Source organism: Lagopus muta, chromosome 2 (assembly GCF_023343835.1).
Source record: "Lagopus muta isolate bLagMut1 chromosome 2, bLagMut1 primary, whole genome shotgun sequence".
NCBI classification, from domain to species: Eukaryota; Metazoa; Chordata; class Aves; order Galliformes; family Phasianidae; genus Lagopus; species Lagopus muta.
In genome coordinates, this window is record NC_064434.1 from 43,785,610 (window position 1) to 43,800,238 (window position 14,629).

A 14,629-nucleotide genomic window follows, 5' to 3' on the forward strand; every position below is an offset into this window, starting at 1 on the left:
TCTTTTGCTGAGTACATTAGATTAGATGTGGTCATTAAGAACTTAATAGTTAGTAAAAAGCAAACTCTCTGCACAGACCTTTGAATGTCAACAGAATTTATTTAGTTCAATGTTGTCATAACCTCCTTGCCAACTCGGTAGGCAAGATGTGTGTATGAGGAAATAACTGCTAGCTGCAAACTCTTCTGGGAAATGTTACACAAATTTTGAACAAAATTAGGTAAACCAGACGTGAATAAAATAATTCTGGATTTATTTACAAGACTGCCTTAAATGTTGGCTTTATCTGTCATTCTGGTTGAAATATTTCTCAACATTTATCCTCCTTGCAGTTTTGGAATTATAATGCTGAGATATCTGTATCATATATATCATTATATATATCATTATATAATATGTTATAATGTAACAAGTAGTTTGAGCTTTGTTAGATTTCCAGCACATCTAAGTCCTACTTGAAAATATTGTCTCATTATAGGATGAAATTCTGCAACTGAAAAGAGACATTATTGCTGAATATTGTCTTAAGTAAGTATATCTGATATAGAAAATTACTGTATGTCTAGCATATAATCAATTTATATCTGGTATAGACATATCCATGCAAACACATCATGTTTTAAACATAACTCTTGTGCTGGGGCTTTCTGTTTCATGTGGATAATATGAACGTATGAACTTTCTTTTCAGAATATTATGAATAGACCTGTAGGCCATTCTGCAAAATAAGGAAAATTAAAACACTTAGAGTGATTTAGAGATAATGTTACAGGCAATACAAGATGAGTTGCTGGATGAGGAGGAAATATGCCACTTACTTTCTTTATGAAGGGAAGGGGCTGTTTACTAGGAGTGAGTCAAGTGCAGAAAGGCCATGAAATATTGTCAAAATTAATGAAAATTATCCGCAGTGGATAAGAGAATGGAATAGTGTTGATGTACTGTCCTGTGATTTTCATCTACTTTGTAAAACAACTTGGAAGAAAGTAGAGTTTCAGATAGAGTTTTTCCAAGGAGCCCTGGAACAAGCTGCAAGTAGGGCAGCTGTTTCAGTATGTTTGGCAAATAAGGTAGACTCTTGGATTTGTAAGACATGTCTATTGCACTGTAAAATTGTACAATATGGGAAAGGGAAATTCTGCAGCTCACCCTTTGGTTTCACAAGCGTGGACCAAACTGGGCAGGCTACCTCCAACCCTGGTACAGCCTATCCAAGATGTAAGTAAGGCTGATCAGGTCAGTCTGGAGGTAGTGTTCAGCCAGGGCTGGACTTTCAGTGCTGCCTGAGTGATTGTGAAATCTGACTCAGAGTCACAACGTCTAATTGCAGTTCTGCAATTAACTCATCAGATTGCTTTTCTCCTTCCTGCTTCAGCTTCCTTATTGTTATGTAAGCAATAGCTACCACAAAGCAGTTGACGTATTAATTTGTGGATGCTTCTAGAGCATTGTAAAGACATTAGTCTGATGAGAAGCCAAAATTTTATTTGGGTCCTAAATGCCACTTTAGTGATTTTTATCCCTTTACTTGTCTCACTATGGAAGAAACTGATTTTTATCCCTCTAGTTTTCTTACTATGGAAGAAACATAGGCTGTAATTTTTAGCAGAGAAGTTGTAAGGGATGTCCTTACAGAAAGGTGTTAGGTTCAACAAAGACAGTACTTATTTGGGAAGGTGATGCCCTGCACAATACTGTGTATTTTAATCATATGTTACACCTTTTTAGGATGAATCAGCGTGTGTCCCAGCACGCCCTGCGAGGTCAGCTCATTGCGTTCTACAATAGCCTAAGAAGCCTCTTAGATGATTTCCCTGTTGTCAGAGACAAGTACTTTATAATTGGACTCTCTCAAGGAAAAAGAGAGCAAGAGTTAAAGGAAAACTTTGCAGCTGATCCCAGGTTTGTGTCATCTTTGAAAATGTGTTTCTGGGGGCCGTGGCCCTCAATCAGTGCATATTACTTAGCAAATGTGAATGACTACATGTTTGTATGGGGAGTGATAGCCTAAGGGTGCTCTGAGCAGTGTGTTCTGCCAGACTGCAAGCAGTTTAGATGTACAGAGAATGTGCACAGTCAGTCTCCTGCAAAAGCTGGCATACAAAGGAGGAAAACCTCAGAGATGTTCTTGCCTCTAGTCCCAAAACTGTATTTTATAGGAAACAAGTAGAGGACTGCATTTTCAGGATGGAAATCCTCTGCTTCAGTGATTAAGTATACGTATTGAAGTTATTGTCCTGTCCTTTAATTTTTTCTTTATTTAAGACTGAACTGAAAACTGTTAGTAAGTCAGTAACAGGCATGTGACTTGTCAGAAGTTAAGGAGAGGAAGAGTGCACTGGAGACAAGGGTGTGACCCTAAATCATCTGCTGCTTTCAAAAGAGACGTTTGTTTGGCCATGTTACAAGGATCTCCTTCCTCAAAACTTAAGCAAGCCCTTTTGCTGACTGTATGTCAGCCTCTGAGATGACCAAGTTAGCACCAGCCAGCAGATGATTTGGGATGTGAAAGTAGTCACCCAGTACACTGGTTTTGCTCTTATTCATCTTCTCCCCAGCAATTGAGAGGCTCAGTTGCAAGCACAGAAAAGAATATTTGTTAATGTTCAATCAAGAGCTTTAGTTCTGATAACAAAGCTTGGGAATGTGGTTACAAGCCAAACAAGTCATAAAGTATGGTTCAACCCTGTAATCACCACAGGATTGTTGACATCTCTCTGTTGTTTAACTCCATCTCATTTGTAGGTTTTTGGATATATACCAGCCTTAGGTAGCTCGGGTTTCTAGTTGCTGGAGAGTAGCCCCACCACAATCTTGAGATGTGGGTCTTTTGTTTCTATTATTTTCCTACTTTCATTACATATTGTCTAAGTCACTGCATTTTGTACTCCCACCTCAGATGTCCTCAAAAGCATTTCAGCTCAACAGTATTTTGCATACAATCACAGAAAGTTGTACATAGGCCATATAAAAGACAATTAGTTTTAGAAGGAGCTTTCTCTGAACATGGTACCAAGACATTACAGTAATCCTAGAAGCAAACTATTTTACTATGTTCCAAGCTCAGGCTACCCCTCACACCCCGTGCATTCACACAGTTCGGGGTGACAGTTCATGGTTGCACTTCTTGGAACTCATTTGGGAGCTGGAACCAAGAGAGGTTCCTTGTCACAGCAGCTGTTTTGTTCTCTAACCTAGTTTATTAGCAAGGGCTAAATCAAACATGACTTATTTGCTGAGAGCTGAGTTCTCTCAGCTGAGAGAAGCTGAGTTTGGCTGCAGAACATGTAGATCTACAGCCTTTACCTTTAATGTCTAAGAATACCTACAACTCCTACTGTCTTTGTGCTACCTGCTACACCTGGGACATCTAGCAAAGAAGGCTATGGTGCATCTCAGATGTATCTGTCCTGCAACAGAGAAGGAATGGAGGAACACTGCCTCTGGTGGGATATCCAACATCATGTACTCTTATCAGAGAGTGGCTTGTGTTTCTTGGTCCTGTAACTTTTCATCAGCAAGTAAATGGTTCAATGCACTGGAATACTTTACAGGATTACACTTCTACAGTTCTTCAAAAAGTGCAATACCAGTATTTTAACTTGTAACACAAGTGAAATGGAAACCCCTACCTACTGGAGGCAGTTAAAATGGAAGTGCTTGGAAAGCAGCTGGTGTGGATATGGCTGCAACACGCCCCTGGCTCAGTCTCACTCCCCTCCTGGGAAGCTCAGAAATGGGCATTTGTGCTAGAAAGTCATCTTAGCTGCAGGGAGCAGTAGGAGAGGCTTTAATTAAAAGTGGATCCTGCCTTCTCAACCCTTCTGTACTTTTTTCATCCTTGCCTTATCAGTTACTACTGGTTAATGTTTCAGTTTCTGTTGCTGTTTAGCAAGAGCTAAGAAGCATTGTGTAGACAGCAACTGTCAATTAGTTATAATGAAAGCAGAAATTTAGCTTCCATCTTGCCTGCATTTAGAACGTTGTAGTAGGATGTTAATTCAATTGCTTTCTTATCTTCTAAGCAATCCTCAGCGCTGCCTGCATTTGTGGCTGCTGGCCACTTGGAGCAGGTCGTGTGCTCTCCATCCCTCCCAGTGGGAAGGAGCAGCAGATGGGTGGGAGAAATGTGGATGTGGTCTGCAGGATGGTTGTTCAGTGCAGTGGTGGAGGCAGACTGATGGGGGGAAGAAGAAGAACGGTGGGAAAAAAAGAATAATGGAATAAAGAGCAAAGGGAAGGACAGATTCTGGAAAAGATGCAGAAGAAATGAGAATAGAAATATTTATAATGAAAATCTATTTGCATATCTATACATTTTCAAGAGCCTGAAGTTCATTAATATCAACAGAAATGTTCCAGAAGAGCCTATCTAACTTAAGATGCCTGTTTTTGATAAGGCTCCCCAGAGTGTCTACAGGTGGTTTAAAAGGATGAGTCATGCACCTGACCTGTTTAAGATCCATATGAATTGTGTCCTAGCAATGCCTCTGGCTCTCTCCAGCAACTCATACGGTAAAGGGAGGTGCTCATATGATAAGCACCTGCATTTGGCCAGATGGAGCCCCTTGTCCTGCCGATTCTGCCATCTCTCGCTGCAGAGCCCAGATGCAGTGGGATGAATGGGGGGCTGTGGGCACCTGCCCTGTGCCCACCCTCACCAGGAAACCCTGTGTGAGCAGAATTGAGAAAAGGGCAGGAGCACTCAGGTGCAGTGCAGGTCGTATCATACAGAAGGTAATGAAAGAGTCCTTCAGCAGGTGCTGTCCTAGAGGTAACAGTGAGAAGCAGGAAGAAAGAGGAAAATGTGCTGCTGTGGTTTTCGTGCGGCAGTACCATCCTGTCCTTCCCTTCCCCCAGCCTGTTTCTTTGTTCCCAGATTGGCATTAAAAAACTCGAACAACTAGGTCACTGTTCTTAGCCGTACACTTTTAGATGCTATAGGATCTGTGTGACCAAATATAGCATATCTTGGGTTTGGTTTTTAAGCTTTAGCTAGGATTATGTTGTGTTCTCCTGAGAGATGGTTTGGGTTGGAAGGGACCCTTAAGATCATCTGGTTCCAATCCCCCTGCTACAGGCAGGGACACCTCCCTCTATACCAGGTTGCTCACAGCCCCATCCAACCTGGCCTTAAATGCTTCAAGGGAGGAGGCATCCACAGCCTCACTGGCAACCTGTTCCAGTATCTCACCACCCTCACAGTAAAGAATTTCTTCTTAATATCTAGTCTAGTGGTGCTGGGGTTGGCAGCACCCATGTTCACATTGATGCTATGAGATGTCCTTATTTTCCTCCTGGAGAAACAAGGTACCAGGGCCACACACCACTGGGCTCCATTGCAGCCATGGCTGCAAATTAGCCACGTGTGTAATTAGCACAGTGTGCTGGAGCAGCATGGCAATTATGACACTCTAGCCCTTGTCCCCTCAACTCTGTAAAGACAGAACGCATCTGGGCAGCGTGTGTGCTTCTGCATCCGTGTTTGCTCTCTCTTCTGGTGTTGTTCACAGGCTGTGATGTCAGGAGGAGGAAACAAAGCTATACAGTGTGAGTGCTGCTCTCACTCTGAAAAGCGTCACTTGCAGTGTCCTTCGGTGCAGTTTGTGCTTACCATTGTTCTGCAAAAATTAGTGAGAGGCAGCTGGTCAAACAAACTCTGCCCAAATATAATTTCCCTGCTTACAACACAGGGTATTTAACCTTTTGTTCCTCCATCCCATCTAAACCAAAGGTCTATTTTTTTGGGCATTCAGCTTTGCTTTTCGCAGACAAAAGAAAAAAATACATATATCAAGATTTAAAACCCTGTAAAACTCACTTCAGAACAAGCTGAGCTTAATTTCCAGGCTGAATTTATGTCTTATTTTAGAATGTACTGACTGCACATTGTACCTCATGTACAAGAAATGACACCTTGTATATTATAACAGGGGAGTACATTATTCCTACAATAAATGTATTTGAATATCTTCTGGGAAAAAAAAAGACTGGCTGCCTACTAGTAACTGCACATTATTTTTTTAATACAATTATCTAGTATCTATCTGTACGCCTGCTGCTTTGCCTTATCTGTCTCCCATTCTGCAGAGCTGAAGCGCGTTCCTGGGTAAGAGGCTCTGAGTGCCCTACACGGAGCAGCTCACATCCCAGCTTTATAAATTAGATGTGTTGGTCACTCTTTGGAGACTAATTTTCTTTGTCATGGTGGGAAGGGGCCTGGCTCTGATAAATCAATGTTTTTTAATTTTGAAGACGACAAAGTTGGGGAAATAAGGTAAAACAACTGCACTCTGCTTCTTTGCCTCTTGCATTGAAGAGCAAGGGGACAATTCTTCCGAACCTGTGTCTGCTTCCCACAGGTGCTGAATGCAGCTCACATCTCCTGGGATTTATGAGGACTGGGGCTTCTTGGTGCCTTGGATGGAGTAGCTAGGTCTTTGGAGGAGCTGTCATTGGGCTCCCATCTGAGATGATGTCCCTTCCAGAGCATATTGTGGTGCATCTCTGCATGCCTGATCTTTTCTTGTCAATTTTCAGTAGTCAGTACTGTTTTGATACACAAGGGCCACTGGAGTAGGTGGCTGAGCTTAACTCGAAAGCGCTGCTGTAGAATTTCTCAACTGAGGTGTTTTATAACTTGGTTGTAAAACCAAAGAAAATTTCTGTTGAATTCAGCAGTTTTTTTAGGTCCAACCTTTAGCTTGTATTTTACACATCAAAGTTAAATAATGTAAAACACACCTGCTCCAAAACTTAGAGGCAAATCCTATGTCCAAGTAACAGCTTCATCAAACTTAAAAAATACATGTTTCTGGGAAGTGTCAAGGAGAAATGGAGTTTCAAAATGCTAAGCATCTCTTCCTTCTTGCAATCACTCAGATTCTTCCATCCTCGACCACACTGTTTGCTGTCCCCAGATGGATGCACCTTCCTTAATTTGTGGTTCATCCCTCACCCTACTGAAGTGCTGATTATGTTCAAGATGCTTTCAGAGAAGGTCAGTATTTGCTAATGGTAAAAGAGATTTTGTTCTAGTTGATAGACCATTCACATCTTTACACATGCATTACAGTACTTCTTGCCATTGGAGGTGGAGAAATATGTCAGTGTTTTTGATCTGGGTTCAGCTAGGATGTGCCAGTGATGAAGAGAGCTAATGAGGAATGCCTGCCAGGAAGGAGAGACCTTTTGTCCTTTTGGTTTAGAGGGAACCTCACTCCTATCTGCAGCTCTCTGAGGAGGGGAAGCAGAGGGAGGTGCTGAGCTCTGCTTCCTGGTACCAATGGCAGGATGGGAAGGGTACAAAGGTGTGCCAGAAGAGGACCAGACTAAGCATTAGGAAACATTTCTTTACCATGAAAGTGGTCAAACATTGGAACAGACTGCCTAGAGAGATGGGTGATACCCTGTGCCTGTCTGTGCTCAAGAGACATTTAATTTGTAACTTTTGTTAGTCCTGGAGTGGTCAGGCAGTTGGACAGAATGATCTTTGTGGGTGCCTTCCAGCTGAGCTATTCTAATATTTGTCTCCTCATATATAGAAGTGACAGATCATGACCTTTATGTGCTTTTACTTTTCTCTACCTCCTTCTCTCAGTCTGAGGAAACAGGACAGGGAGAAGGAGGTCCCTGGGCTTACCATGGCCGTGCTGCAGGGAAGACTCTAGTGAGGGGAAGGAAACAGTATGCATTTTCCTCATGCTATCTTTTCTGCCTCCAGCAAAAGGAAGCTGTTTGGAGAGAAATAAACAGTGAAAAAGACTATTGTGAGGCACCGGGGTAGCAGTTTCTAAACCAGAGGCTGTGACACCAGATGGTACACTGACAGATGTGAGCACTACCCTGAGCCTAAATTAAACCCTGCACTTGACTCTGATCTTTGGGACTGAGAGGCCATGCAGATCATCCAGCTTGAATTAGGGCTGCAGTCACAAACCTCTGTCTTGGGGACCATCCTGAGAAGTCTCACTTTGTGACAGCTGTTGTGGCCAGGGGACAAATGTGTCTGAGTAGCAGCATCCATTAGTGCTCCCATTCCTTCCTCACTAGTGGAAAGTAGATGGGATGTAAAAATTAATTCTTCAGCAAAGATCCTGTTATCTGGATCTGGGTGTATCCATCGCTAGGACTGCAGTCCAAGTGATACAGCTGACAGCAAAATCACACTTGCTCAAAAATATTTCCTACTTTAATGTATTTTTTGAAGGCCAATCGTCTGAATGGTTTTTTCTTTGCATGTGTGTCTTGGTTGCAGGCTGCTCTCAAAGCTCTCCGCCTAAGCCTGCAAATTGTTGGTGCATTTCATGATGTCGTTGCCTATCTCCTGGCTTTTGCTCAGTTAGGAAATTCACCAAGCTCTTTTTGTGCCTTAAACCCAGAGCCTCTGACTCCAGACTGGGGAGGGATTGGAAGGATTGGTAAGTAGCAGGTACTGCTTGTTCAAGGTAGATTTCTCCAAATCTGCAGAATGAGGGTGAAGTGCTGCGGATGAGAAAGGAACAAAGGAAGTGTGAGATTGATGTTAACAGAAGGCTTAAGACAAAATTCCATTCTGTTTTTTCCCCTTCCCGCTCCATTTTTCTGATGAAGGAGTGTCATTTTTAAAGTCCGTGCACAGATCTGTCGCAATCTTACAGAAAAGCAGCATACCTACCAGGTTTGTGACTTCTGCTCCAGAAGGGAACAGAAAATATAGTCCAAAAATTGCTCTTCCTCCTCTTGCAATTTTCTGTTAAGCCATCTGGTCAGCTTGTGGGGATTTTGTCTTAACCAGCAGATTAAAAAAAAAGCTGGCTTTTGTTCCATTAGTAAATCTGTCACTTGATTCTCTTTCCAAAGGCTAAAACAGATGTGGTGCATGTCATCCTGCACAAACATCATTTTGTGCGGAAACAGTACCAGATCACCTCATAATAGTTCATGTTTAAGGGTAGTGCAGGAGTGGGATGTGCCTAGCTTCACGTTACTGGCTGGGTATGTAGCTGTGATGTCTGACTACTCACTGGGTGCCTCTGCTATCACAGGACACCTTCTCTGCACACACCTTTAGAGCAGTTGCTCATCCCAAGCTAAGATGTGTTTACAGTGAACGGGATAAAGCCCTCCTTGTAGCTGCCTGTATTCCTCTACTTAATGTTGCAGGAGTGCAGCTAAACTTGATGTCTGATAAATAGGCAACTGAAGTTACAGGACAGAATGCTGGCCCAGGAGTTGAAGTGCTCTTTGTTGTGGCATTTGTTGTTTTCAGCCCCTGGATTATTCCTGCAGTGCAGTGAGTGGGAATTTCACAACATACATGTTATGTACAGTTCTTGCTCTGTGTGTGTGTATGTGTGTGTGTGTGTGTGTGTGAGAGAGAGATGCAGGGCTGGGCTGCTGCTATACCACTAGGAATGCTTACATTCATATGTCTGCGGATTTGCCATTGCTCAGACACAACTCAGGGGTAAAACCTACACCTACACAGCTTCTCTTCTGTCCTGGCATCCTCTTGAAGATGAAAAATTAATCATGGCGATTTGGTAAAGATACAAAATTATACAAGAATTGAGAAACATATGTAAATGCTCTACTTTGTCTTTTACTGCCTCCACTCTTTTTTTTTTTTTTTCCTTCTTTTTTTTTTGTGAGCAAGATTTTTATTATCAGCTCTGAATGCATCCTGAAATTTCTTTAGGGAAGGGAAGAAAGGACTCAGTGAATCATAAACACTTGTTATATAGCTTTTATTTTAATACCATGCTTGTGAGTGATTTTGAAGTGGGCTTATTTTCAACAAAAAGCACTGCCTGTTCTGTAGTGTGTGTTCACTGCACCATTAAGTGAGTATTAGTAACTTCATTTGTGTATGGGTGATAAAGCTCATGTAAATTAGCATGTTTAACGAGCTTTCAAACAATACAGAAGGCTGAGCGCAGTGAGCAATGAGAAAGCACGTAATCAAATGTAGGAGGAATATTATATGCAAGGTACTTGAATTTCAGACGTATTTAATGTGTACCTTGCTTTTAAAACAGAAAATACATGCAGTGATGGAGTCCTCAGAACTATGCTGCTTCTTCTATTGGATTTTTGTGGATAGAATTTAACTATGTTGCTCCTGGACAAAATATCTTTTTTGTTGCTGTTGTTCAGGAATATTCTCCCTCTCTCCCAGATCAGAACATTTAACTTACTTAATTGATGGCAGCTTCTGTATCCTGACAGAAAGAACGTTGGGTTTCTGTAGCAGGTGCTTGGATGTTAAATCATTTTTGTGCTGGATGTGCTTTGGGAGGCAGTCCAGCACCGTGCTCACATTTTGTGTACAGCAAGTGAGAATGGGTGCTCCAGTGGGAACATAGGGAGGCCCACTCCTTTGGGAAGTTTGTTAAGCTTAAAGAGAACCCAAAACTTCAGCATCTCAGCAGAAAAATATTCATCAGCTTGCAGGATTGAACTACAAAACCATTTTATTGAGAGTAGTTGGAAAAGCTCCCCTGACATTCCTTATCCAGTAACAACTAATTTGGGTCTTTTGAGTATGTAAAATGCCATCTTAGGATCTGATTCTGCTCCTGTTGATAAATTTAGTCTTGATATGATAGGATGAAATGTACCACTGGCCTTGTTGGCATTTAATAATTGACTTTTTAATTGGCAAAGATAATAAAAGAACTGTTTGAGATAATTGTAACTTTTAATTTTTATGCCTTTTCCTCCATGGCCTTAGTACATCTTCATATTTCTCCACCCACCATAATCTCTATTTTAAAGCCTGTTTTTATAGAGCTAGGGAGGATGTAAGTCCATTCATCTTCTGTCTGCAGGAAAAAAAAAAAGCAGGAAATAATGGGATGCAAAATATCTGGGTGGAAAAAGCATTTACAGGACTGTGGTGTTTTCATGTGCCTTTCCTGACACCTTATCTGATAAATCTACTGCTCTTGGACTGCAGGGACTGAACTGCAAGAGATACAAAGAATGATTGACAGCCTCAAGAATCCTCAGGATCCCAGCGAAGTAGCCCAGCTGCTAGCTGCTCACAGAGATGTAATGTTTCTACAGTTTGATGCAGCAATCAGGCATCGACTAAGGTAGGGATTACAGCTTGCTGAAAATGGATACGGCACTTTTTCTTTTTTTTAGAGAGATTTTTTTTGTTGTTTACAGGGAAGAAAAAAATAAAGTAGGAAAGATTAATATAAATTTTGTCCCTGAAATCCACTCTGAGTATGGGTAGAAATGTAATTCCTGGCATTCACCAAAATTAGTGAGAATCCTTAAACGCTTCACTGAGGGATCTCGATACACCATGTCCAAGTATAGCTGTCCTACTATCTGATCATTACAGCACCTTTATGTTGTGATTCATAGTTTACTAAATTAGGGGTGTCGGCATCTACAGCCAGGTGAGGGAGTCCACCATAAGGGAAACAACTCCTGGACTTGGTTCTGGATAACATGCATGACCTAGTTCAAGTTGCTACAGCTCAAGAACTGTTCTCTAAGAGCATGTTTGCAAGAAGCATCTTTGAAAGAATAGTGAAAGCCAAATAAATATCATCATAGCTGAGATCAGCTTCAAAAAGGGAAACAACAAAAACAAACAAACAAAAAAACCCAAACAACTTGATGAAGAAATAAAGTATAAGCTGGAGGAGTTAAATCCTTACAGATGGCATGGAGACTCTGGAGACATACTGGAGGTACTCAAGAAATGTGCACCACATGTAAAGAAAGACTTAAGAAAGAGTAGGAGGATGCTGACATTGCTAAGCAGCAAGATTAAACAGATCATTAAAGCAAGAGAGAAGTATCCTTAAAGAAACGGAAGTATCATTCCAAAGAAGAAAATAAAAGTGACTGTGAACTGTGATGGGCTAGATGAAAAATGATTCAGGACATTTTCAGGAACAATGTTTCTGGAGACATTAAGATAAATAATAACTCTTGTTTCAAACACACAACTACTCAAGCCTGTCTAGGTCACTCTGAATGGCATCCCATCTCTCAGGCTTGTCAACCACCCCCCATAGCTTGGTGTCATCAGCAAACTTGCTGATGGTGGACTCAACCTCACTGTTAATGTCAGAACTGACTCCTGACACCACTCATCACTGATGTCCATCCAGACATTGACCACTGTCCACTATTCTCTGGACTTGATCCTGCAGCCAGTTCTTCATCCATTGAATGGTCCACCCATCAAATCCATATCTTTCCAGTTTGGAAAGAAAGATGTTGTGGAATACCATGTCAAAGGACTTTCTGAAGTCTAGACAGATGACATCAGTGGCTCTTCCCTTGTCCATTGATGAGTTACATCTGCATAGAAAACCACTAGGTTAGCCAAGCAGGATTTGCATTTAGTGAAGCCATGCTGGTTCTCCACTGTTACTTCCCTGCCTTCCATGTGCCTTAGCATAGCTTCCAGGAGGATCTGCTTCATGATCTTTCCTGACACAGAGGTGAGACTGGCAGGTCAGTAGTTCCTGGGATCATTCTTTTTATCCTTCTTAAAAATTGATGTGATGTTGCCTTTTTTCCAGTCACCAGGGACTTCACCTGATTGCCACAAATTTTCAGATATCACTGAGAATGGCTTGGCAACTACATTAGCCAGTTCCATCAGGACTGTGGAGTGCATCTCACCAGGTCCCATAGACTTGTGGATGTAGCTGTGGATGGGCTTTGGGGATACTGGTATATGGCAAGCTGGACATGAACCAGCCATGTATCCTCATAGCCCAGAAAGCCAACCGTATCCTGGGCTGCATCAAAAGAAGCATGGCCAGCAGGTTGAGGAAGGTGATCCTGCCCCTCTCCTCTGCTCAGGAGAGACCATACCTGGAGTACTGTGTTCAGATGTGGAGTTCTCAGTATAGGAGAAACATAGACCTGCTGGAGCACATCCAGAGGAGGCCACACAAATGATCCAAGGGATGGAACACCATTCCTACTAGGACAGACTGAGAGAGCTGAGGCTGTTCAACCTGGAGAAGAGTAGGCTCTGGGGAGACATGATAGTGGCCTTTCAATATCTAGAGAGGAGCTATAAGAAAGAAGAGGGCAGACTCTTGAGCAGGGTCTGTGGTTATGTAACAAGGAGAAATGGTTTCAAACTAAAAGAGAAGATATTTAATTTGGACATATGGAATAAGCTTTTTTTACAGTAAGAGTGGTGAGGCACTGGAACAAGTTGCTGAGGGAGGTGGAGGATGTTCCATCCCTGGAGACATTCACAGTCAGGCTGGACAGGGCACTGAGCAACCTTAATTATCTGTAGATGTTCCTGTTCATTGCAGGGGAGTTGGACTAGATGTCCTAAAAGAGTCCCTTCCAACTCAAAAGATTCTATGGTTAAAAAAATATGAACACTATGTTGTGCAGGCAAGAATGACATAAAATCAAGACTGAGGCTGAGGTGATACTGTGTGCGCATAACACGGAGATATCCAGGATGCCCAGGGCAAGGGCTGACTGGAGAAGGACCTTACAAAACTAAGTGACTGCAAAAATAAAATAGATGGAACGCTGTGTGTCATTAAGCATAAAATGATGCACCTGGGGGAAAAAACGCATTCCCAAAATGTGAAATGACAGTCTCTGACTTGATTATTACCACACCGTGATGAAATCTCAGAGTTGTGATAGATAGTTCTGTCAGAATTTCAGCGCAATAGCAACAACAACAACAAAAAAAAAAACCAAAAAAAAGAAAGAAAAAAAGAAAGAAATCAATTCAATTTAGGAAATATATGGAGAGTGAAAATAAGAACACTAAATCGCTGAATAAATAAATGTTGATGAGGCTGTGCACTTCTGGTGCCCTGTAACAGAGGACACGAAGGACAGAGAACTTAGGAAGGCCACATAGATGATCAAAGATTCAGAACTGCATGGAATAAGTAGGACAGCTGAGGCGGAGCTCTGTAAAACCATGAGTCGAATGCATATGAGGAACAAAGATTGCTTCATGGTCTTCTTTAGCGTAAGATGCATCGAAGGTGAACAACAGATAGCTGTTTCTGAGCAAAGCTCTTGCAGATGGCTTGTAATTAGACTGTGGGATTTCTTGCTACAGGACACAATGGTAAAAGTTCATAGGACTCAGGGTGAGACTGCAGAGGCTTGTGGAGAAATCTACCAATGGCTATTAAACATTCAGAAGTTACCTCTGGCTGAGGAAATGTGTGAGCTACAATTTTTTAAAGAATATCTGTGGGAAATGCAGCATATGCTTGTTTTGATTTTTGCATCCTTCTCGTGAACTCACTTTGGGAGACAGGATTCTGGGCTGGAGGGACTGTTGCTCTGACCCAATGTGACCTCACTCGTGCTATCCAGTGAAATTGCCCAGTAGCTGTATGTATTTACAGACTAAGGATTTTTCTGGACACTCACACAGAGATAAAACACTTTTGTGCTTTTGTTTCTATTTTTTCCTGATTAAAATACTGTAAGGACAATTGGTAAGGGAAAACTTTTCCTCACATGAGGAACCGTGCTTTAAAAGGAAGTATAAAGAAATGCAGTCTGTCCTATTCTTCATCTTTATTACACAAGATCATGGGGGTTGGAAGGGACCTCTGGAGATCATCTTGTCCAGCCTGTTGCTGAAGCATATTCCCTACAGCAGGTTGTT

At 41.8% G+C, this 14,629-nt stretch overlaps 1 protein-coding gene across 4 annotated transcripts in view; it reads left to right on the forward strand.

The window, feature by feature from the left end:
• The window catches only part of LOC125689888 (uncharacterized), a 91,016-nt gene that overhangs the window by 47,033 nt on the left and 29,354 nt on the right, over positions 1-14,629 (forward strand). For all 4 annotated transcript variants that reach the window (XM_048937620.1, XM_048937621.1, XM_048937622.1 and 1 more), the window contains 5 exons: positions 479-528; positions 1,729-1,902; positions 6,883-7,000; positions 8,258-8,420; positions 10,940-11,078. In XM_048937620.1, the coding sequence (XP_048793577.1) occupies positions 479-528; positions 1,729-1,902; positions 6,883-7,000; positions 8,258-8,420; positions 10,940-11,078 (644 nt within the window). The remainder of the gene's footprint in view (positions 1-478; positions 529-1,728; positions 1,903-6,882; positions 7,001-8,257; positions 8,421-10,939; positions 11,079-14,629) is intronic.